The sequence below is a fragment of the Prorops nasuta genome, unplaced genomic scaffold (genome assembly GCF_024137725.1).
Source record: "Prorops nasuta isolate Cenicafe-Biocafe unplaced genomic scaffold, Cenicafe_Pnas_1.2 PNAS00004, whole genome shotgun sequence".
NCBI classification, from domain to species: Eukaryota; Metazoa; Arthropoda; class Insecta; order Hymenoptera; family Bethylidae; genus Prorops; species Prorops nasuta.
In genome coordinates, this window is record NW_027116801.1 from 5,376,592 (window position 1) to 5,400,819 (window position 24,228).

The following is a 24,228-nucleotide window of genomic DNA, read 5'->3' on the forward strand; positions in this document are numbered from 1 at the left end:
CCATTCCCTCTGCTATAATTTTTCGGAACAGTCTACATTACCTACAGATTAATGATAACCGCTGGTAAAGTAATATTATCCATTTCTCATCAATCTGAGCATAGCTTTTTTGTCATTAAACCCTTTCTACTATAAAACCTTTACGTCTCTATTGCCGACTTTTCGAGGGCAGATAGTTAAAAAACCAAATATCAGTAAAATTTTATCAGTAGAAATCATTGAATCTGCAATGGATTGAAATCGGTTTTTTGTATCTTTTGCATTGAAATAGGTAGTAGGCAAATAAAAGTGTTACTTAAACATTTATCAATGAATCTCAGAGAATGAAATATGAAATAATGAATGTAGCATGTTAGAGGGTAGAAGGGGAGAAATGTAATGAAAGTTTGCAGTAGAATTAGTGTATGCTTGGGCCAACAGGCGGCGAGGGAAACGCGTGTCGCGGAATCAATACAGTCGCCGAAGGGTTCTGGTACGTTTCAAGAGCAACGTTGCTAGAGCTTTCAGTCTCGCGTCGAAAGCTCACGAAGCCGGCAGAGCTAGTTTGGTCCGCGCGCACTCGACTTTCACCGCTGAACCGGAAGAGGTGGGAGTTGTCGGCGGCGGCAAAATGGCGGCCACGGTAAGAAACAAATGACCTCGGACGTCGCAAGCTCTGCTATCCTCGCGCGACAAACAATCGTATGGATAGCTCCCCGCAAGCTCGCGCCTCGCAAGCTTCAGTGACAGTGAAATCGATGCTGAAAAAGGCCATCGACGCCATAGCGTTAATCCAATTCCGCTGCTTTTTTAAATTTCAACTTCATGCGAGCTTTTTAAAAAAATCTGCTTCATCATGGTAAACACCTGCAGTTGGGATTTTTCCCTGTGATCGCTGTGCTCGAGCATTTTTAAAAAGAGACGAACTTCAGGGCCTGTCTCGAACTCGAAAGCTCCTTGAAAGCTCGCCTCGCCTCGTTGAGAGAGTCTCTAGAGCGACCAGAGCTTCAAAAGAGTTCTGGCGCTGGGTGATGTGCGTGTGATTGTCAACTGGAGGGGCTACGAGCAGTCTGAGGGTGTTTCCTCGTTAAGGATGAAGCCTAATAACCACAAAAAAGTCAGAAGCTTGTATTCCCCCAGCTTCAACGCTTTCAAAAAGAATTCTTCCCCTTTTCTATCTAATAAACGTAATAAACCACCCTGTTTCTTCTTGAACTTTTTCCCTCCAGTATTATGAAAATCTTCAGACCCCCAAAGACAGTCTCTGGTAGTTCCTTAACTTTTGGCTTTGGATAAATCGTAAATCGAACAATTTTCGGTTTTTCCAATTTCTCGTGAACTTTTTCGATGATAGTGAAAGAGCGATGAAGTTTCGATTGAGTTCCGAGTGACTTTCTCGTCGGTGCCGGCTTGATGCTTTGATGGACCTGCCGGGTGAGAAAGGCACGCGCTACCACCATGCATTTGCATTTCGAGAAAAACAACAATGCAAAGTGCGACTGCAATATTTTGTCGCTCAGCTGGATGGGCAAAGTGCCGGACGAGTCCCCTGAGGTAAGTTCGAGCTTTGTTCTTCGATTTATTCCCCTTACAAACTCATGCAATAAACATTCAACGATGCCTCTACTTCTTTTTTTTATATTTATTCAACCATCCTCATCGTTCGACAAAACAAGACAATAAATCTTTAACACATTGCTCGTGCAAAAATTTGCGAAGCTTTCAGTAAAAATGGTCACTGTGCCCGACAAAAATTGCTCAGCGATTTTTAGATCACTGGCCAGTTATTTCGGTTGGCAAGCAAAGCAAAACTGATAAAATTAAAAATACTCCGAGCAACGTCAGATATTTTCAGTGGTCGTGAAAGCTCCATCTGACCCGTCCATGATACAACGCAACTGCCTAACAAGTGTTTTAAAAAGATCCTGGTAGTGCTTGCTGACAAAAATATAGTCAATACTATTGTAACCATTATCGATTAATCTATTAAAACAACGATTAAACATTATGATCAACTCAATAGACACAAATTGCATCTCTTAACATAGTATGAGTTTAGCCTTATAGAACGAGCAGTATTACCTTGTATCATTGTGAGATTAAGTGCATGTATAATGTATTCGGGTATTAATCTCGTGGTGCATTTGACAATGGCCGTATGAATATGACAGTTTAACTGCTTTATACGCCAGACTAAAATTGATTCACGTTGACTGGCACACAATCGACATGGAAAATTCTAGCGCAGTTTCACGGATTACTTTTTCTATCCCGAGCACGTTGCTGCCAGCCAGTAGTTTCTCCCCATCATTGTTTTACGACTAAATCTTAGTCTTTCTCCTACAATGTTTTCCCACGTTGCATCATTGTTTGCGCCACGTAATCGCACAATTATTTATTTATATCGTCCACGCTCGAATATTCCTTTGTGGAAAGATAAATATTGTGCTTCATTTCCCTGCCTGTTAAAACAGATCGGTTGGGCGTTGTTTAAGATAGTCGTCGTTTATCCGGTTCGCGTTAAACATTTTGATAGCGCGGAGACACACTCGGAATAAAGCCGCCAGCTCTTAGATGGATCTCGGCTACAATATTATCATTCATCTATACAGGCTGAAATTCCGAAGGGCTGCTGGCAGATAAATTTTATACGCGAGGAAACAACGGAAATCAGAGCAGTGCGATAGTGAAATACCGTCGACTTATTCAGGGACTCTTTATTATTCCGAATGAAGAAACGTTTGCACTCCAGCCAATCATAAAATACACTTGGAGGACCGTACCGGTGACTCGGTATAATCTGGAGGAATGCCATTTATGCACCGGAGAGACATTTCGTATAGTGAATTTAACCAAGAAATCTAGAAAGTCCGCTGCGCGTTCTTTGGTTGGCTAAAGGCTGCTTGTGTATATATATATATATATACATTACCATTTTTTATGACTAGTTTTATAAGGCTTTTATACCGCTCCAGTAAATAAGATGATGAAATCCCAAAGGTTTTCCGTAAAGATTAAAATTTCCCAGCGTTTAGAGCTCGCACATACACTCTCTGAATTCTTTATTAAAAGACAAGGACGAAAAGTTTCCACCGTCAAAGTTTTACTAACGAGGATGGAAATCCCTGGATAACCGATAATAATTAATGCCAGGACGAATCGAGCTTGCAGCATCTTCCGAGCAGGAATTCATCCATCAAGCGACTGATAGGAAATTTAATGGAGAACAATGGGGGAATTATGAGGAAATGGATATTTGCGCTCGCGAGGTATTCCTTACCGGCAGACAGAATTCTTGCGAGCCCACTGAGAATTCTGGATGATGGAGAACGGGTTAATAATACTAATAATACCGAGGAGAATAGTGGTTAACGTTAAAGCAGAGTGGATTGGAATCCAACAAGCTGTCAGGTCTGCCTCTATATATATATATATATATAATATATATGGAAGTGCTTAGTGGACGTTAGGGGTGGGAAAATGGGGTAGTTTGGGAAACGTCGCGTCGCCCGACTGTTGAGAATGAAAATCGTACCTGTCTGTCTCAAGTGGACCCTTTCTCACGGTACAACTAGCTGCCGTCCAACTTTGTCGCTCCTTTGCTTGGCCGACGCGACGAGTGTCGTCATCGTCTTTTCTATCGACTCTTTAATTCGAATACCAGAAGAAAAATTCGTCTCTGATCCACTGACAATGGCTGCGCCTTCAATGCTTCATTGATATTTCTCCAGAAGATTAATTGTTCAAAAGTATATATATATATATATACGATGTCCTGATTGCCTCGGGGATAATTGACTTATATACCGAACGATTCTATTAATCGGCCAGTCCATTCGATGGCAATTCGATCAGCACGTTTCCATTATTTCCTGCCGTTAACAGCCTCTCAGGATGGAAAACGCGACTCCTGTATAGTCGATACGCTCCCATTTTAGTTGCCAGCTCGCTGGAGCAGTTTAACTTACCATTAATTTCATTTCTACGTAATTTTACTAATTTTTCAATATCCGTCCAATCGTAAGTCACGAAACACGAGCAATTCGATAGAGTAATCTTATATACATATATATAGATAACAGTAGGTGACTTCTTCCATAGTACATTAATATCTCCGTATAGCATTCGTGAGTCAAGCCCATTTACCAGACTCTCGAAAGCCAATTCATGGACATAATGAAAAAGCCGGTTGGATACCGACTCAGGTTTGTATTGCAGGCTTTAAAGCCTCTATTAAGAGTTTTTTTCAACTTATAAATCACTCGACTGGTTAATCTCGCGTTAATTCCTGAAATAGTGGTATATAACGAAAGGCGGAGACCAGCTCGGTCTTTGATCAGCAACGAATGAAGGCTTTTAGGTTGATCGTCCTTATTTTCTTGACTGGAGAAAGGCGAATAAGACGTTTGAACGCATCTGGAGGAAACTTGATGCGAGGTCCGAAAGCTATTAGGCGAGACATAAAATTTGGATGCCCTCGCTAAAGGCTATTCTGGATAACTGGTTGACTATTAGGGGTTGGATCCCTTTCAATCTAGCATTTCCACTACCAATATTAGCGATCGGACGAACCTATCCCTTCTCAAATTTCACCTTTCTCATTGAAATTTCTCCGAAAGACAGAGAGAGAGAGAGAGAGAGAGAGAGAGAGGGAGGGAGGGAGGGAGGAAATCGATTTTCTCGACGATGCAACCTCCCCGCAAGCTTTTTTGCACAGTTTGTATCATTGGAAAATTTCATTTTTATTTCCATATATAGACATGCTCGATTGCTCAAGTGGGTTATCGCTCCATTCGATTGAATTTTATGAAGTCGCTGTAATATTTTTTCCAAGCGCACACGGGTTTGCTCCGTGGTTGGAGAGCGTAAAAGTGGAGCCATAGACTGGCGTAGCATCGCCGGAATCGATATCGTCATTATTGAGGCCCGCTTTGCCACGACACTATATACAGCCATTGTTCCCCGCTAAATTGAATAGCTCCACACCTCTAAGAGGCAGCTCGGCTTTCAACAACAGGCGCAGCACGAGTAGGAAAAAATCTCACTCTTCGCAAAACTTCCTTTTCGATCTTGCTATTGATTGGCCGCTCGATTCCACCGGCTATGCTCGTTATAATAACTTGATATCGCTTTATAACTGTAAAAACCCTCGTCGATCGATCATTTCTCGTGACATTTCCCAAAACCCATCCATAGCAGCTACTGGTACCGGATTCATTCTATAAGGAAACGATTCATCGATCGTGCGGAAAGGTCGAAACCTAACCTTTTAATTTCAGCTCGAATTTTAGCGTACATGCGGACCATTTATTTGCATCTTGATTCATCATTTTTGCAAGAGTCTCTTTGCGTCTCGTTCCTATTCGATTCTTTAATCGATATTTTTTGTAACTATATCAAATCCCATTGCAATTGTTGGAGCTGCACCTGCGGTTCTCTATCGATACACAAATTCTTCTGTACAGGTGCGTAGTATTATAGATTTTTTAAGGCTTCGTGTATTTTCGTTAAAGATCGGATAGCTTATTTTTTTCAACATCAGACGTAGTACGAACGGAAAAAAATTCGCTCTTCGAAAGTTTCTTTTTGATCTTGCTATTGATCGTTATTTACTCTATTAAGGAAACGATTTATTACGGAAAGGTCGAGAACTTTCTCATTTCAGCTTACATCCAAACTATTTATTCACACCTTCGTTCGTAACTTTTGCAAAACTATCTTCGTGTTTTGTTTCCCTTAAATTCTTCCATTAATATTCCAATGTTTGTATATATATAGTACCTATTACATCTAATCCCAATTCCTGGAGATCCACCTACCTTTCTTTCGATACACAATTTTTTTTTTTAGTAGTTTATAGTATTATAGCTTTTTGCTAGGAGGCTTCTTGCATTTTCGTAAAAGGTCGGGTAGTTTATTAATGGCAGAACGATCCTTTTCATATCGCCACTTTACAGACTCGTAGCATATTGTCTTTTTCCCCTTACAGAAGAACTGGCCCCTCTTATTACGTCTTCGTATTCTCTGTTTCTCTCTCATTCCCTTGTTAAAACAAGTCATAATTATATGGAGAAGTGCAGACACGTGAAGCTGCACGGTGTTCGTTTCGCCGCCGGCTTTCTTCCCCCTCTCCTTCCAACCTCTACGTACCGTACGAAATTAGAATGTTCGCCTCCAATTCATCCAGCGGTATTTTCTGCAAAATAAAACCTCCCTTTAAAAAGTACCACCGTAGTAAGTTAGCAACCAAAAGCAATATTATACTTCTTATAGGATCTCGTTGAAATTCTCGGAGATTTACGACTTAGCGCGCAGCAACTCTGTTTTTCCATTTCCGAAGACGCTCTTATATTTGCTTAAATGGGAAGAATCGTGAAAATTGTGGAAAATAACACGGTAACACACAAATTACTCGTCCATTACATAAATTACACTTAATTCCGGGCTAAAATTACCGCACGAGTTTTGAATGAAACTGCTGCATCGCGCGCCCTGGAAAAACTCGAGAGTTTACCCTCCGGTTTCACCACTTAATTCTTCGCCAAGCAAAACTCTCCACTAAGAATATTCCGTACGAACTCTTTCCTCACTCTTTTCGTCTTTCCCTCTCGTGGAAATGTTTTTCCTCGAGCGGTAAATAAGCCGAGCAACAAATACTACAGCGTTTTTTTCGTCGAGCTTGTGCTAATTTTTGTCCGGATCGAGTCGTCCGGAGTTGGGCTTATTGTCCTGGAATAACAAGAGGAGGGTATAACAAAGTAAAAGAAATTGAGTGCTGGTGGATTTCAGCACGCAAATGTACAAAGAGAAGGCAAACTGAAGAGTAAAAGGGTATTGGACGAGTAAGGGATGCGAAAATGGGCGAAGGGTTCAGGCCTTTCCCAGCCTCTCTTAATTGGCCCTTGATACACCGCCAAGTCCTTACACAATACTGCACTTACGGATATATATATATATACCAGAGCTGTTACAAAAAAGGGCAAATTTATTCGTCGATTACATTTTCATAGAAAATTTTCACACCGACCGTCCTCCAACTATTGCTTGCAGTATAGTTAGGGTGCATCGGACTTTTGGAACAAAAGCTCGGCGAGAGAATCGACAAACTTTTGCCCCACAAGCAAATAACCCTTTATTATACTTCTTTAAAGTTAGCCACAAGAAACTATACCGAAGAATAAATATTATATTTGTTGAGGAAAATTGATGAAAGTAAACAAAATGTTGTGGATCTCTTAATTGGAGGTTGCCTGGGATAAATAGATTTAGTTAGAGAGTGTAGTAGAGGATAGTTATAATTTGTGGTGAGGGAAAATTTGCTGGGATAATTATAATCCTGGTGGCGAGACTGGTGGAAGTAATTCCTGTAGTTAAACGTGCCAAAGTCTTTGTTACAGAGTTGCTTATTTTTCTAAGGGTTCGTACTGCTTCGTGTAATTACGTCTCCATATGTATGACGGGTCTGAGGGTGAAACCCTTGCAGCATTGAAGCCCTCGTCAACCGAGACAGCCGCGCTTAAGTGCGAGTTACGTGCCAGCGAATAATAATACAGACGTGTTTCTCTTAGAATGTTTCTTTGAAGAAACTGAACATTGCCGAGCATCCCCGTTTTTCCTATTTGCCCTTTCCCTACTCGACAAACATATACAAAACACATCTCAGCTACTGTTCATTCCTTCATTGCGTATACGTCTCGATGATTTTCAAAAGCCTACCTCTGATAATATATTTTTACTGTAAATTATTCTTTGTTAAGTAAAATTACGTAACTCTCGATATTTGAGCTCGAAAAAGTCGAGGACTCCAATTGATTTTATATGGAGATTAAGTCTCGATGATTTTCAAAGCCCATCTCTGATAATATATTACAATATAGTGTAAATTATTCTTTGTTAAGTAAAAATATGTAATTCTCGATATTTGCACTTGCAAAGTTTGGGGATTTGGAGTAATTTTATGGGGAATTAATTTCTGTGCGAGACAAATTACCTAGTTGCATGGGCCATGTTTACGACAGTTTGTTGAAAGTGATTAGAGTAGTTGCTTAGTTCCTGGAGGAATTACGAGGCATAAGTGCAAGTTAGAGGCTGACTGTGATTTAGACACAGCCTAAACAATATACATATACATATAAGACAAAGAGGTATTATAGGCCGCCGAGGATTTCAGGATCCGATTAACGATTCAAGAATCCCGCAGGACTTTCGATTGAGTTAATGACGCCTCTGTGAATACCGCTCAATCGATTCAATCCTTTCAATGCTAATTCCTCTCGAATGCTTTAAACGTTTTAATTAACCTTCCACATTTACATATATTTAGCAATTCCTTTCATCCATTACCTATTTCAAATAATTGCTCCAATTTCTTTTACCCTCTCAAATCTCTGATTCAATTAATCTCTACTCACCATTTATAATGAAAAAATTGTCATTCTTATCCAAAGCGGTGCTGCTGTTCCTGAAACCCGCAAAACGTACGCCGTGTGGCTATAAATTCGGGCTAAAAGTTCTGTTTGTCTAGTAGCCGAGCGAGAACATGGTAAACGGTGTATACCTACCATACAGCATATGCAGTATATAGGATGGAAGTTTTAATTAAATGGAATTCCATAGTTGAATTTTTGCTGGCTCGCCATGATCGTCATTTGACTTTCAAATGGTCGAATTACTGTGGAAAGGAAGGACTCGCGACATCATCCGAGTAACTACGTTTAATATCTGCCCATAAACTCATGGCAGACTTCAAGCTTATCATTCTGCTATAAGACTCCGGTATAGGTCATTTTATCAGTCGACGTAAGATATGACGCGCGTATACATAATTCAATATATAGCTGCATAGCAGTAGTTAAGAAATCGACGTTAATTGCTTTAAATGGAAATTAGAGACTTCCGTAACTCCCCTTTGACAGTTATTCTATTTTTCAAATTATATAAATTTCCATCCTTCTCGTGCAAAGTAACTTGCCAGTTTCTTAACCCTCTCTTTCTCTCTGGCTACCCCACCTTCCGGTCAACCTTGAAATAGACGCGAAGGCTTAGCGTGCGATCGATAATAATTTAGGGCGAATTCCTATTAATAGTGTGTTATTATTTTGCGCGGAATATCAATATTTGCTATATAGCTTTAACTTTTTTCTATAATTAATTGATATAAGACATTTGCAGGATTTCGCGTCATCTCGCATTTCTATACAATTTTCTAGAGAGCTTTTATTTCTGCTACTGGAACTGAGAATGATTTGTTATGTTTCAGGACGAAGGATGGAAGCTGGACCGTACGAATTATTATCAGGAGGGTTGGCTAGCAACCGGAAACGCCCGTGGGTTGGTGGGAGTAACATTTACCACTTCGCACTGTCGCACCAGAGCAGCGGAACTTCCTCTCCGGGCAAATTACAACTTAAGAGGACACCGAAGCGAGGCAAGCTCAACATTTTTCATTTACCAGACCAACGATATCGACACAAACCAAACTTTTTCCATTAGCCAAATTACTCCGAAAATTCTGATAGAAATGTGTAAAGCATTCAGCTTCCGGTGTTTTTTATATCATTTCTCAATCCCCCCGCCCCCCCCCCTCTCCACTTCCGAATTAAACAATGTTATAGCAGCTTTTAGTTATACTTACACGTTGACTATGGAAATTCTACTCTCGTTTCTTCCACGTTGTTTACTGTTGTGCTTCATAGATAAAACGACGAAAATTTATGAACGGAAGTACGTCATTCCGAGCCGGGAGATTTCAACGCAAGAGCATGGTGTAAATTTGTTTAATTACCGCATATACCCAGCCGATTTCTATATCTCCAAGGCATTGCGAGATGTACTAATTATCCGAGATATTTCATATGGATGACCTACTGAAAGAAAATGTATTTTACCGGAAGTAGATTAACGAGACATATATATTATAATATCTATATTGTGTTTAAAACAATTTTAAGAAACACCATTAGTTGTATAATTATTTCTTTATTCAATTAAGTTAAAGGAATAGCTCGATGGATTATTAATCAGTACTATCGTACCTATTATAAAAGGAGACTCGCTGACTTGTACAGGCCTCAAGTTTCTGGTTCGATGTTCCATAGAAACTTATCCGGGTCGTACAACAATAGGAGAGCAGAAGAACCCTTGATAGTTTATCGGGAGTCATCGACCTGATATGTCTTTTAAAAGCTGACATTCCAACAAGTCAGTCGAAACCTGGTTAATTATACTCATAAATTAAAATGCAATTTAAGTTTACTCGTGTATACTGCACGGGGTGTACACCTTTTGACGGTCAATATTTTGAATATAGATTCTTTAAATAATTCCAGGAACAAAATATCTATAATATATTTTGCTCATCATATGCAATTTTAGAATTATACCATTTTTTTAATTTCTCCAATAAAAAGTTGTTTTAATAATCAATAAGAACGACAAAGAGTACAAGGGGTGCGTTTACTTTTCTCACCTTATCACGTCCACCTCGTAGCTCTTACCGCTGCATGAAGAAGCATTTATACTAGCTAAACTAAAAATTGAAATAATTCAAAAATGGCACGTGTGCTGGAAAAAATGGTATAAAAGTCATTTGCCTGGAAAGATTGAAGAAATCCATGTTTAAAATATTGAATATGAAAGCTGAACACACCCCGTGTTCATATATAAACGTAATTTGAAAGCCAAGATAAAAAATACTCCACAAATCCCATTGATTGGAAATGATCAGGTTTCGGAGAGCCGTAAAAGGGGCAATTTTGCTGTCCTTTACAATCGCAGGCTGAAATCCCATCGAAGGACGGGCCACCGAAGCGAGAAATCACGAGGGTCTTTTGAAAAATTCAGCGAGCCATTGAATATTATCGCGCGATAACAGATGGAAAAGGTGCGAGCGAGTTTCACACTATATCTGTTTCGTAGCATTGGCTGGAAGGACCAACACGTGGCTCGCGTTAAATGGAGAAAGAAATTGGCTGGTCGACCAATGATAGCGCCTGGGGAACGGCACAAAAGCCACGGCAATTCCTCATCTCTATCGGCAATTTTTATAGCGCCGTGAAATTACAGTTTACGACCAACCGAAATGATTCAATAATTCAGGAAGAATTGCTCGATATTCGCATAGCCTTACCATTGAGAAAGTCTCCAGCTAGAATTCGCGCTGCTCGTCCCTATAGAATGCTCCGTAATATTCGAGCAAGGCATAAGCTTATATTTGGGTTAAGGTAAAGCTACGTCGTTCTTGAAGTTTCAAACGAGGAAGGATTTATTGGCAAGAGTTGAAGGGTGTTAAATAGTTTGGTGGAAAGTTTTAAGTGGGGTGATTTTTAGAGGATGGAGGGAGGGTCTCGTTTATATAAATAATATCGACAACTTCTCAGCTCTGGTTAGTTGCTGAAATCCAACAAGGACCAAACGTCTTTCAGCCACGCATCAACCCCAATATTAATAATGTCGGATTTAAAGGCTGCACAGCTTTTCACCCCACTGTATACTTTTACGTTATTACTTTGGCCTCTGCCCCTATGTTTTTCACACTTCCTTGCCGATCCTTTTCACCTCCACCCACACCCCTCCTGGCGCGCTTCTCGTCTCAATATTTCATTCGGCCATTCCCAATCTCTGGCGCCACGAGTGGCAAAGAAAAAATCCAGTCGATGGGAAATAATGAAATATTGCGTTAAGGTTAAATATACATTTGAAATAGCGCGAGACTCAACGTAGGAAAGATAGCGTTACGGAGTTACTAGAAATTTTTCCAATTTCTCGTCTCCTCCAGCTCCCTCGTGTGTCTTTTCAACCCCCTATAAGCCCCACGTCCCACGTCCCACGTATCCACACGTCTGGGAGCAAAAGACAAACGAGAATAAAAATAGTCTCGGCACGGCTCTTCCCTCGCTCTCTTGATTACTTCATGAAGAGACTGTAACCGGAAGTCCCTTGGATTTTGATTTCCGGGGATGTCAATTAGTCGACACCTGTAATTTAACGCCTGGTTAGTCTATAATAGTTGGACGTGCAACGTTTGCAGAATAGTTAAGAATATAAACGATGAATCATACATTTTTATCGTGCAGTCGACGTATACAAATGCATGCATTCATAAGTCCCACGAAGAGACACATTCTCTCTCTCTCTCTATAGTTATTATCACATTCCAAAAGGTGCTGATTTCCAGAGGTGTCGGTATACCGTCGTCGACAATTGATTTTCACGCTTAGTTATCCCGATGACCGGATGTGTAACGAACTTCGTATTGATTAGACGTGAAACGTTTGCAGGAAAGATAATGAAATAAGCATTCGCGCCTTTCTATTGAATATGGGGTACATAACGTGTTGGAATGCGTGTGCGTGCGCGCATTTCTGATTGTGCTGCGCGACTTATTTCATTAATTATTTTCATCCTTCCCTTTTCACTTTTCACCAACGTCACGATCAATACAGTTGAGGTAATTACGTTATCATTTAAATCAAATTACAGTATTAAATATGTGAATAAAAAAATTTAAGTTACCTGGTGAAAAATTGATTCTCTCGTGAAATATTTTTTCCTTTTTAATCGAGGTATGTTCGTCTGAAGCAGAAAATCGACATTAACGATTCTTTAGAATTTTCTTAGATCGTATATAGCAACGTGGAAGTTAAATGTTTTTCTCAAATTTCTCGTAAAGCAATATTTCATGTATTTCGGTTCGGTCCACATTTCAAAGTTTACGGGTAGTCAGCGTAGGGTATCGATCTGCCACGCAATGCTGTTTTAAGACAGTGGTTCTCAACTGCACTTATTTTTGACTAAGGTCCATTCGTTAGGATAATCCAAGAGAGTAACTCGCGTTAAATTTTTCTTTAGAAATTTTTTGGTTTGTTAAAAAGCGATATATTCCTTATGTGTGTTTTGCTTCGATAGTACAAATCTCTGTAAACGGTACATATATATAGCCCTGAGCCAACTTACTTAGTCGTTCGAGGAAAAAGTGGAAAAAGAAGTCTTCTCTTATTACTGTAGTACGAGAAAACTACAGAGCACTTTGGGCTCGTAGCGTAAATCAAGAGGAAAGCTTAAACCTTGCAGATACTGAAAACGTTTGCCAAATACATTAACAACGTCCAAGCCATTAATCAATCATATACTTTTATATACATTTAACCTTGACATTCTTTAAAAATCGCCTCTCAACGCGAAAAATGTTCAGCACCTATGATAAAAGACTCGGATAAAATATTCAAGAAATTTGTATGAAGGGATCACTGCGCTATGTTACTGTAACACCTTGAATTTAAAAACACGATTCTCTTTTCACAAGGTTAGGTTAACCGCAAAATATTCGAGAATTTATTGCAGTTTATACCGCAGTGTGCTCGTCTGCTTCTAATATTACGCGACGTCTTGGCAAAACTCTTAAAAATCTATGAGAATATCTCGAATGAAAGAAAACTTGTGGTTCTTCGTGATCTATCGAAATGCATTGGTGGTTTCAGGTTGCAAATCGAGGCTGGAAAATAACTGGTACGAGGAGAAAAAGAGAGAGAGAGAGAGAGAGTATGTGTGTGTGTATGTGTATAATAGCGATATTGATTCGTCTAAATTGCGCTTGGTACGGCCCAGAAAACTAAAATAAACCGTGATAAAAAATAAGTTGAACGCAGCAACGAGAAACACGTATTATCAGAAATTTCATAAATACTTCGGAGGAAGAGAAATTTGGTCGCAAAGCTGCGGAGAATTGCCAGCCAGCGTTGGTTTAAACAGTGGGCGAGGTTAGGGAGGAGATTATAGAAGCGAGGGAAAGGGCGTGTTCGAGAAATTGGTGCTTGGTGCATTGAGAAAGGGGCGAAACACGGTTAGAGAAAAAATTAGCTCCACTGGCACTGCGTAAGAGAAGGTTGGGTCGAGCGATGAAAGCCAATAAACCATTCATTCTTGTTGTGTCGGGGAGCTAGCTGTCGGTAAAAGGCCAATGAAAACTAAATAATGTCCACGCAAACCAATCGGGACCTGTGCCATTTGCAAATGGATTAGCACACAATGAATTGTTTGCGTTGCTTAAGTTGGCGATGAACGATCCTGTTTATTATATCAATTAATACTTCATGACAGACATCGCCCGTTTATCACAATTAAAAGCCAATAAGCCTGATCAATCTGTCAATATTGTATCTAGAAATCCTTCGGTGATTCATCGATCAAATTTGCCCATTAAAAATATTCAATAGACACTTGTGGCAATTGCAAGCTAGTTTTCATCCTTTGTTGCAAAAACATTCGTTATTTTTCGCGATGACGAAACCGTAGAAGATACACGGCAAATTTCAATCCCATTTATAACAAGCTAGACCATTACATCAAATAATCTCAATAGATATAGAGTCTCTTCGCAGAAGTTAGCTTAAAAACAATACAAGACAAACTTAGGAACGAAAGTTTCTGCCTGCTTCCACCCTGCAGTTATTGCAAAAGTTTCATCAGCATCAGCTGGCGAATTCTAAACGCCATCTATTTTTCCAGCAAATAACAAAATTTCTTTCATTGTAATTGATTAGGCATATCTCCGAGCGAGGTATAATTCATAGAAGAGCAGATTATTATTATACAGCTGCGTTAAAAATAGAATATCATCTTTTGAAAGGGAATATAGATAAGAAATTTATATAAGAGAGTGGCATCTCTCTCGGGAAAAAGAAGTACAACTATATATTTTTGTGCAGTCGTAGGTCTGTAAATATTTGAAGGTGGGTCCATTTGCATATGGCGCGAGGAGAAATTTGTAAAAATCTCGAAGGAATAAGAAAAGATCTGGAGTTTCATTGGTTGTCGGAGCGGAGTAACGCTGCGGGGATAAGGACGGCGCGTTGAATTTCAAGCGTACCTTCTTATCGATCCCGCCACCCCTGCACCACGCCACTATCTCTTAGCACCCCCTCCCCCTTGAAAGCCTCTCATCCTCATCGAGAGACTTTCTCGCATCGTCATGTGCTCACAATTTACAACATTTTCTGCCGCGTCTCCCTCTCAAACAGCTGGCAGATTTTATTATCGAGTATCGCACCGCAGCCACCGAGAATCCTCGCTTTACACGTTCCTAACTCAAATCGAATGACGCACTGGATCGCGCAAACCTGATTATCCATCAGTGGAGCACGGATTTTCAAAGATTCTCATTTATTAACGAAGCTTCCAGCGACGCGATCGAACCTCATTATGTAACTCTTAACGAGGTTAGCTATATATAGTACGCTTGGACCTGGCTTCATTCATATCTAGCTGTATACTATACATCCCCGACTCGAGTCAGCCAGGTGTCGGCAATACTGTTATTTCACTCGCCAGACGAAAAATCATGCCTCCCCCTAAACAATTTATTTCCCTCCTCCCTACCCTGCGGAGGGTGGGCAAGTAGAAAAATGCCTGTGATTTTCAAACGCAAACTCTCTCGTCTTCAATGTGTATAATATATCTATATGTGTACAACGAGGAAAAATGGCTCGTAAAGGGGAGATGTGGAGGAAATTAAGTCTCCGGTATAAGCCAAATTGTTTACACGAGCTGGATACTTTTAGGTTCGGAATAAGCCTTGCTATCGATTGAAGGGGAAGCCAATTATGCGAGTTGTAACACTTGGGATCGATTTGCACTTGAGAATCAAGAGCAAATGGATATAACACGAAACTCGACAATTTCTCTTCGGCACTCTAACTAATTTTCCATGAATGATAACTCTCCCTCTCTCTTTTGCTTCTTCTCTTTCTTCTGGAATACGTGGACATTTTTATCAGATAAAATATAGTATAAAAAATCGAGTTCTTTCTCGATGAAACAAATGTTTCTCCGGAAGAAAAAGCTGCTTAGATTTGGCTCTGTTCTGCTTTTCAGGTTATACTGGTGAAATGGAACGAGCCTTATCAGAAACTGGCATCGTGCGACAGTTCCGGCGTGATCTTCGTGTGGATCAAATACGAGGGAAGATGGAGTATAGAACTAATCAATGACAGAAACACTCCGGTGACCCATTTTTCCTGGTCCCACGATGGTCGCATGGCTTTAATTTGTTACAGGGTAATTATCATCTTTATACACCCTACATTATGAATTAATCACCATTTCGCGAGAAAACTACTTTAGATTATTTTCCATTTGCACTCTCGTAATTTCCGATGTATATAAGCTATCCACTTTAAAATTATTAATAATATCAATAATGCTGTTCACCTTAAGGTTTTGCAAAATAGTTCAGTCGTGTCAAGCGTTTATCGATAAATTAATAGTCGATGTGGTGTTATATGACAATACGAATTAAATATTAAACATGTATGAAATCACGAAATAAATTCGTTATTTCTGTCCGAATACTATAGTTTATGATTGATCTGAGTGGAATTTTGCTCGCGATGATTCATTGGAGGAATCTATGTGCTTATTCCAGGATGGATTCGTGTTGGTCGGTAGCGTGGCTGGCCAAAGATATTGGTCGTCCATGTTGAACGACAAGGCGACCATCACGTGTGGCATCTGGACACCGGATGATCAGCAGGTAACGAATCCTCTAAAAGCTTTCGAGACTTTTTAAGCCACAAAAGTAAAAGGATGGTTAAAAATTAATTATATCATATCCACAAGAAGAAAGAAAGGATGAGTCGATTTAATGGATTGATCGTGTGGTAACAGGTGTACTTTGGAACAACGTCGGGACAACTAATAGTAATGGACGTACATGGAGCGATGGTATCGGAAGTTCAACTTGCGGCTGGTGTAACTTCGATGGCTTGGAGTGCTGAAAAATTCACAATGGAAGAGGGAGATGACGATGTGACAAGCGATAGGTCGCAACGAGGTAGGATTATCGCGCGTGAATATTTTACTCCAGATAATTAAGCATTCGAAATTGCAAAATTTTACATCTCTAACAGATTTCGAATGATATACTATTGCAATAAATATGAATAAGTAACGAATAAGCGCGAATGTTTATATTTACTCATTCTCGGTGAGTATATACTTAGATCGTTGTCAATTTTTATTATAATGCAGGAAACTATCCAAGAATTTATTATATGGATTAGGGAATATCAAGTTAAACAATAACTGAAAAGTTTTGTTACGTAAGGGGTGGATTTTTGTCGAAAATCACTCCGCCATTTTGCGCTGGCTACTGTTCAATATTCATGGCTCCAATAGTATTATGCATGAATTCACAGATGAACGAAGCTACGTGTTGGCTGTTTGCCTTGCTGACGGGAACATCGTCATGTTGCGTTCGTTCGATGATGTTTCGCCTATCACGATTCGCACCAATCTGAAAGCACCCCTACACGCCGAATGGAGCAATTCTAGGAAATTACTGGCCATAGCTGGAACTAAAGACTCCGATACCATCCAGCAGACTCCTCAGGAATACACGAATCTCTTAAAATTTTATTCAGTTTCCGGTTCCTTGGTCTACACAACGAACATCCCCTACACCCAGGTAAACAAAAACCTTGCAGTTGCATGTTTATTCACGGAAGGATTTGAACAGTTATATAAGTTATTATAATAACATGCTAATTGCTCGATTGACCTTTGAATCGTATAATCAGAGAAAGATTTGTCCTATATACTGCGGTACAAGAGTGGCTCTTAAATCCGAATTAAAACAAAATAATTGGATTGACTACTCGTATGCTTTCATCTCCAAATCAAAGGAAGATGCAATACCTCTTGTGAATAATGAGGAAACTAGAAATAATTTGAGATGCTGAGTATAATTAATATCAATTCGAGCATCTTCTGTGATTTCTATAGTGTTCAGTATCAGCACTGACGTGGGGCCACAACGACAGAAGGCTTTTCGTGGCGACAGGTGCCCGGGTCCACTCAGCGTGGGTGTCCAGGTATTTCGAATGATAAATTTCTTTTCGACTAATTAGTTAGTCATTTATGAGGCTTTTTAAACCATATAATTTCTAATTACAGAAGAGTTGGATCTTTGCAATTGCTATCGAGGCTAGCTGTTAGGGCAGCTCTGACCAGAGAGTCCAGTGTCCAGCAACTTCCTTTGCCACCAAGATTGAGAGCTTCGGTAGCTGCTTTATTTGCCAATACGATAAGGTACTCGTTGAAAGAAAAATAAAACAAAAAGAACACCGAGACAAACTCGTGAGATCCTAACGAAACTTACAATAGAGAGTTTTTTTTAAGGTGTTCAGTGCCAGAGCCCCGGGAGCTAAGAAGGTTCGTGTCAAGGCCACCACCAGGAGGGGGGAGACTGCATTGCACGATGCTGAGGCACGCAGTGGAGCCGGTTCCCTGTTATACATTGTACTTAGAGTATCTGGGTGGATTGGTTCCACTGCTGAAGGGAAGAAGGACCAGCAAGATCAGGCCAGAATTTGTGATATTCGATCCACAAAATCAAGATTTGACCCAATTGACTGACGAAACGTCGCAGTGTCCATCGTTCAGCGACGGTTCTGATACCGAGAGAGATACGGCAGACCTTTGTGGATCTCCAAGAAACAGAAGAAAGAACAGAAGAAGAAGAGAAGAAAAGTACAACGATGACAACGACGACCTCACGTACGTGGATACTTTACCTGAGGTAATCTATAAACTTATCTTTCAGAATCTTAATTATAATTGCTATAATGCAGATTGTGCTTTATGAGAAACAAAAGTGATGACAAAATTTTCTTAGACATCATTATTTTTAATATTGTAATTATGAAAAAGAAATGAGAAGAGGATGATTTATTTTTGCACCAATTCTCCGCTTTTTAACGAGAGCTTGGAGAGGCTGAAGAATCACGAGCTGTGCTCGGCGAATGGTCAAATCGATGAGACTAATTTTGCACTACACGATGTAGTGAAACTTTAACGAGCCCTCTGGGCCTTGGAGAATTGCAGCTACTCGCGTGACCGAGAGTGTCACAAGGGTCTCTAACAGGACGTATCTATTTGCAGCACGCGAGATTGGTCGAGGTGACGTCGAATATCTGGGGCACGAAATTTAAGTTCCATGGGCTGACCGATTCAGTACCTGCCAACCTGGGTCAGGTTACCTACAGGACTTCCCTCCTTCATCTGCAGCCAAGACAGATGACTCTCGTGATGACCGAACTTAGGGACGATTTGCCAGCAGGTTAATAAATTTTATTAAGAATCATTTTGTTTCTTCTAACAAAATTTAATTTCCTCGATATATCAGGTCCAGATCCGAGCTTCAATCCAAATTTATTTTCCGAGGATGAAGAGGAAATTTTTCAAGGATCAGCCAAGGTCCCTTCGGAGACCCAGTCCCCTCCGATTGCACCGATGACCCCGAGGAATCCCAGACTGAACCCAAATCGGAAGTCTCAAGTGTCCAATCAGTTTTTGCCGTCGGAATTGTTACCAGCCGATTTGTCACGTGCGGAAAACTACGAGAATGAATTTCCCTACGTCGACCTCCAAGAAGTGGGAAATTTGTACGAGAATGTTAGATCGGCATCTGCCAACACTTACAGAATACCCCCGAGGCACAATCCATCCAGGTGTTGCGAAGTTCCAACGTTGCAGTCCCCAAAAAATGCAGTTGCCCCGACGCAAACTTTGATAGCCACCTCTAATCCGGGAACGGATTATTCCAGCAATATCCAGAGGGTGAAAAGTGCGCTAGTGGATCAGCAGAGCGGATTGGTTAGCAAAAAGGAATTCGAGAATAATAAGTTTAATCAGATCTCGCAGGACGAGAAGCAAATCTTGACACCTTGTACACCCAATATCATCCCAACCTATACTGGTCACGTCCAGAACGAAGCATCCAGTAGCAGATCCAGTCAGAATCCAATTCTGCATGGAAACGACTACCAGCAATCTGTATATCTCAATGGAATAAGCAGTATAGCTTGTTCCGGTAATATCATCAACTCCAACAGCATTCAAAACGCCACGAAGAATTTTGTTCATGCGAAAAACAATCTAAACACTACTGGGCAAAGTTCCAACAGCACCAATGGTCCTTATTCCTTGCACAATTCCAATTGCATAACTAGAAATAACGCGAACACTCCTTGCTCCTACTCGGAGACTGGAGAAGCAGAAGAGTCTTCGAGTTTTGGAAAGATGAAAGATTTTGGAAAGAGTTTGGGTCAGACCAGCACGAAAGTCGAAGAGCTGAGGTTTATCGACGACGAGGCGAGGGTTGAAGTAGAACAAGAACACTTTCGTGCCGTTCATAGAACACCAACCGTCGTTAGTATCGGTCCTTTATGCTCCAATGACTCGATCGTGAGGAGTTGTAGCGTGGGTTATTTGGACCTCGTGGATGCACAACTCGTACCATGCGACGTGGCTCTGAAGATGCTGAGGAAAGAGACGCCTAACAAACGATTGGTTCTGGTCTCGAGAAAGACCAAGAGAAGGAAAAAGAACAGAACGCAACCGGATGTGCAACAGAACTCCAAGCCACCGAAGTTGAGGAATTCAGGAAAGTCGAGGAGTCTCGATTCCAGTGAAATTTTTCCCAGCAACGAACAAATCGCGACTCCCCCACAAATTCCGGAACAGGTGGAGGAAGCTAGCAATATCGAGGAGGCTGAGAAGCCTGCTGGAAGTTTCAAGGAGACGCCTAGTGAAGTCATTCGCGAAACTCTTAACGTTCCTCAGGATAAAGTGATTAGAATAGGTAACGACATCGTGGACAAACTTAACAGACTGGAAACCGCTGCTAGGTAAGGTCATTGGCTTCTAAACATTTCTTACTTGATACTCTTCTTGGAGAACTTTGTAGAAAACCATGAAACGTTTTCAGAGGATCTAGTCAGAGTGGTTCTCTAGCGTCTTCTTTGGATGGCTTGGCAGCAAGACTTCGAGATTTCGACGACAGTCATTCCTTACCTCCACCTTCACCCAGACCATCTTCTAGGTTTTGTTGATAAACTACTTCTCTCTCCATCTTCAACAATCACTTTCATAAAAATTTCTCTATATTGTATATATTCTGGTAACAGATTACCCAGGAGTTCCCCCAGTAGTCCAGCCCCATCGAAGAAGGGAAAAAGGCCTGCATCAGCATCCCCTATAAGAAGAAGACTCCTGTCCAGTCCCCTGTTAAGCAGGAGGAGTCGAAAAAGTCGTGGGGAAAGTTCCGACGAGGAAGGCCTGATACAGGACGACTTATCAAGCAGCTACAAGGATCTGGAAACTTTCCAGAAAGCTCAGCTTCGTCAGAAGGTAGTTTCACGATGTAACACGAATGATTTTACTTGATTCTTAAAATAACAATAATAATAATAACATATCGATTGCCTGGTCAGTTAAAGCAGAGGGCTGGTATGTCAGGTCACAAACAAGAAATCACTAGAAGAGAACTGGTGATGCATAACAAGGCACCCATGTGGAACGAGTCTAGCCAAGTGTATCAGCTGGATTTTGGTGGAAGGGTAACGCAAGAGAGTGCAAAAAATTTTCAAATAGAGTTTAGGGACAAACAGGTATATCCAGCACACATCCAGCATGACAAAATCATTTAAATTAATGTCGTGACCTGTAGATAACTCTGTGGATACTTTCAGGTTATGCAATTTGGTAGGATAGATGGGAACGCCTACACCCTGGACTTCCAATATCCATTCAGCGCTCTTCAAGCTTTTGCTGTGGCTCTGGCGAATGTCACCCAGCGGCTCAAGTAACTTCAGCTCTACTACAATTGATAGATGTACGAAGTTAGTAGCCACTGGAGCTTTGATGGATGTGTGATCTATAGTTAGATATCTTTACTTGCAGATCTATGAGGAATTTGGAGTATGAATATTAGAGAGGATGTTCTTAAAACCTCGTGCGATTGAAACAAATCATGCGTCCATGATAGAGAAGAAATGATAACGAAAGAAGAGGAATACATTCTAATCGAAGAAGAAGAATAAACATTAGACCCACGTGTCTTTCGATTGGAATAACTAGTGATCGACAAGATTGAGTCTATACACTCGCAAGATCCTCAAGGATTACCGATTCTCTTCATGGATCCATTAGCAGTTGCGAGCGATTTGAATTTGAGTGGAACATAAAGATTTTGTGGTATATCGTCATCATCATCATCGTAGAATTTCCTTTGAGCTTTTTACGTCGTACCGTCCAAATGATTTCCGTTTCTCCCATCTTCGAGCGCTCATTTCGTATAGTTTATGACACACGTTGGAGTACGTCTACTGATGCTGTTATTAAAAGTTCTTTTTTCGACTATCCAATGGAGTTTTTGCTGAGCGGCCGAATCGAGTTCGTCAGATTAGCGCATCTAAACGCTTCGCGCTCTTTGAGCGAATTAGTGTAAGCTTGTATTTAACGCGAGCGTTTAAAGGAATAATTATGCTTACTGTCCGACCATTCTCGTCCTCATCGGTTTAAAAGAAACGAGAGAGAGAGAGAGAGAGAGAGAGAGAGAGAGAGAGAGAGAGAGAGAGAGAGATTAGAGGATTGCGCAGAGACTAAAAAGAGTGAACTGTCCCTTGAGTACTTATTATAGTCATACCAGTTCGATGTCGTCAGTTGATCGTGGTGCACGAGCCAGGTACTTAATTTGCCTAATCTTACATATATGAAATGACCGATAATGATACAGGCCTACAATTGCTGCATTCATCTTTATTCCGAGAAGCCTCGAGAATGGGATATTCAGTGGACGCATTGCTATGGAGGAAATAAATATTGTAAAATCAGAGATGCAGAAGTAACTTATTAATAACTTTGTTATAGTGCGTATGTTGTTCTCGTGAAGTTACGCTATAGAGTATTACGCATGTGCTTTCTATATCTAACATTATAACGATCGTTACATCATTATAATAATCTTCTATAACATCTGTTTTTGTTAATATAATAACCGTTGCCTATAATCATCATATAATACTTATCCGTTAACGTATATTGACGACCCTAAGCCGTTGTTCGTGTCTATTGTAAATATTATATTTCTATTACATACCCATATTACATATTAAAATATAATATATATACATATATATATATATATATATAAAGACATTGTTTTGGTTATTAAGAAAAAAATATAATAGTATAAACGCGAAAATGAAATTTTTGAGAATTCGTTCTTTTTTTTGCTACTTGCTTTATGTATTTGTTGGATAATTGTGTAAAGCTTGCGGGAATATTAAGATTATGTCGGCGATGATTCCATTTAAGGATGGGATGTGCGAGTTTCGATAGTAATTTGGATAACTTTACACCGAGGATAACTTTTCGATATCTGTACTTGTATGCCGAGGATCGTCTCATTCTCGAAACTTCACGGTTCAACTGATTTTGTCAAGATTTACCAAGATATTGCAGTCTTTGCGTTTATTGATCGGCCAGTTATTTGTATATTAATGAATTTCAATTCAGCCTTTATGGCTCTGTTAGCGAATAGTGATTTAACGGAGGTGCACGAACTATGAATTCGTTATAATTCACGTGTCAGGAAGAATAGCGAGGTGAAATGTACAAATTGTGCTCATAAATATTTTTTAACTAATATAAAATCCATTTCAAAGGTACCTAAGCTAAACATCTTTTTGTTAGAAATTTGTACGTATAGCGGAGTCTCTTAGGCCAATCATTTCGCATCGCACTGAGATTGAGAATAACAATTATATATGTGAATACATCTACTTCGAATTTTTTAAGCGTACAACAAAATTTGCATACTCGACTAAAATTGATTGTCGAGTTTTGCAAATCTTTGCTCTGATCCGATGCGAAATGGCTGACGTGTGCAGAGATAAGAACATTTGTTTATATTTCCGGTATTAGCTTTGTTAAACGCGAGCCGAGCAATACGGGCTTTAGTCACGCGAATAGAAAAGAAAAATCAAGATAGTTTTAACGAAAGCCAAGCCCAAGGCACTTCGGGAGAATATTTAGTCAAATTATTTAACAGGTAACTAAAATCTTCTAATGTATAGATTCACGCCAACCTATATATATATATATATATGCGTTTTAGTGCCATGTATAATAAACACTCGGTAAGAGCTGTGCAATCGTTCTAACTTAAGAAAGTATTTTCATTAGTTTTTTCATCTTATATATAGGTATAAAGCTGTAAGACGCATTATTATCCGTACAAGAGAATTCCGGACGTCCGAAGGATGATGTTTGGAACGTGACTATATAAGTTCAAAAATGTTCGGCCTAGCTCAATTGCTGAATAGTACGCAATTATCATTCTTCTGCTAATGTTGTACGTAAACTTTTACGTTTTTTTATTAAAGAAATCATTAATTAAGGACATGCTTA

The 24,228-nt window shown here is 40.0% G+C and overlaps 1 protein-coding gene across 1 annotated transcript; it reads left to right on the top strand.

Moving 5' to 3' along the window:
- Positions 1 to 535: 535 nt before the first annotated feature.
- Tusp (WD40 superfamily protein Tusp) lies at positions 536 to 22,459 on the top strand. The gene is made up of 16 exons (XM_066725934.1): positions 536 to 1,533; positions 9,239 to 9,406; positions 15,850 to 16,032; positions 16,400 to 16,507; positions 16,642 to 16,807; positions 17,172 to 17,440; positions 17,758 to 17,846; positions 17,929 to 18,063; positions 18,154 to 18,553; positions 18,916 to 19,093; positions 19,160 to 20,663; positions 20,744 to 20,857; positions 20,943 to 21,165; positions 21,249 to 21,425; positions 21,507 to 21,649; positions 21,718 to 22,459. Exons 1-15 carry the CDS (start codon positions 1,438 to 1,440, stop codon positions 21,621 to 21,623), a joined length of 3,927 nt encoding a protein of 1,308 aa, XP_066582031.1. The 5' UTR covers positions 536 to 1,437; the 3' UTR covers positions 21,624 to 21,649; positions 21,718 to 22,459.
- The last annotated feature ends 1,769 nt before the right edge of the window (positions 22,460 to 24,228 follow it).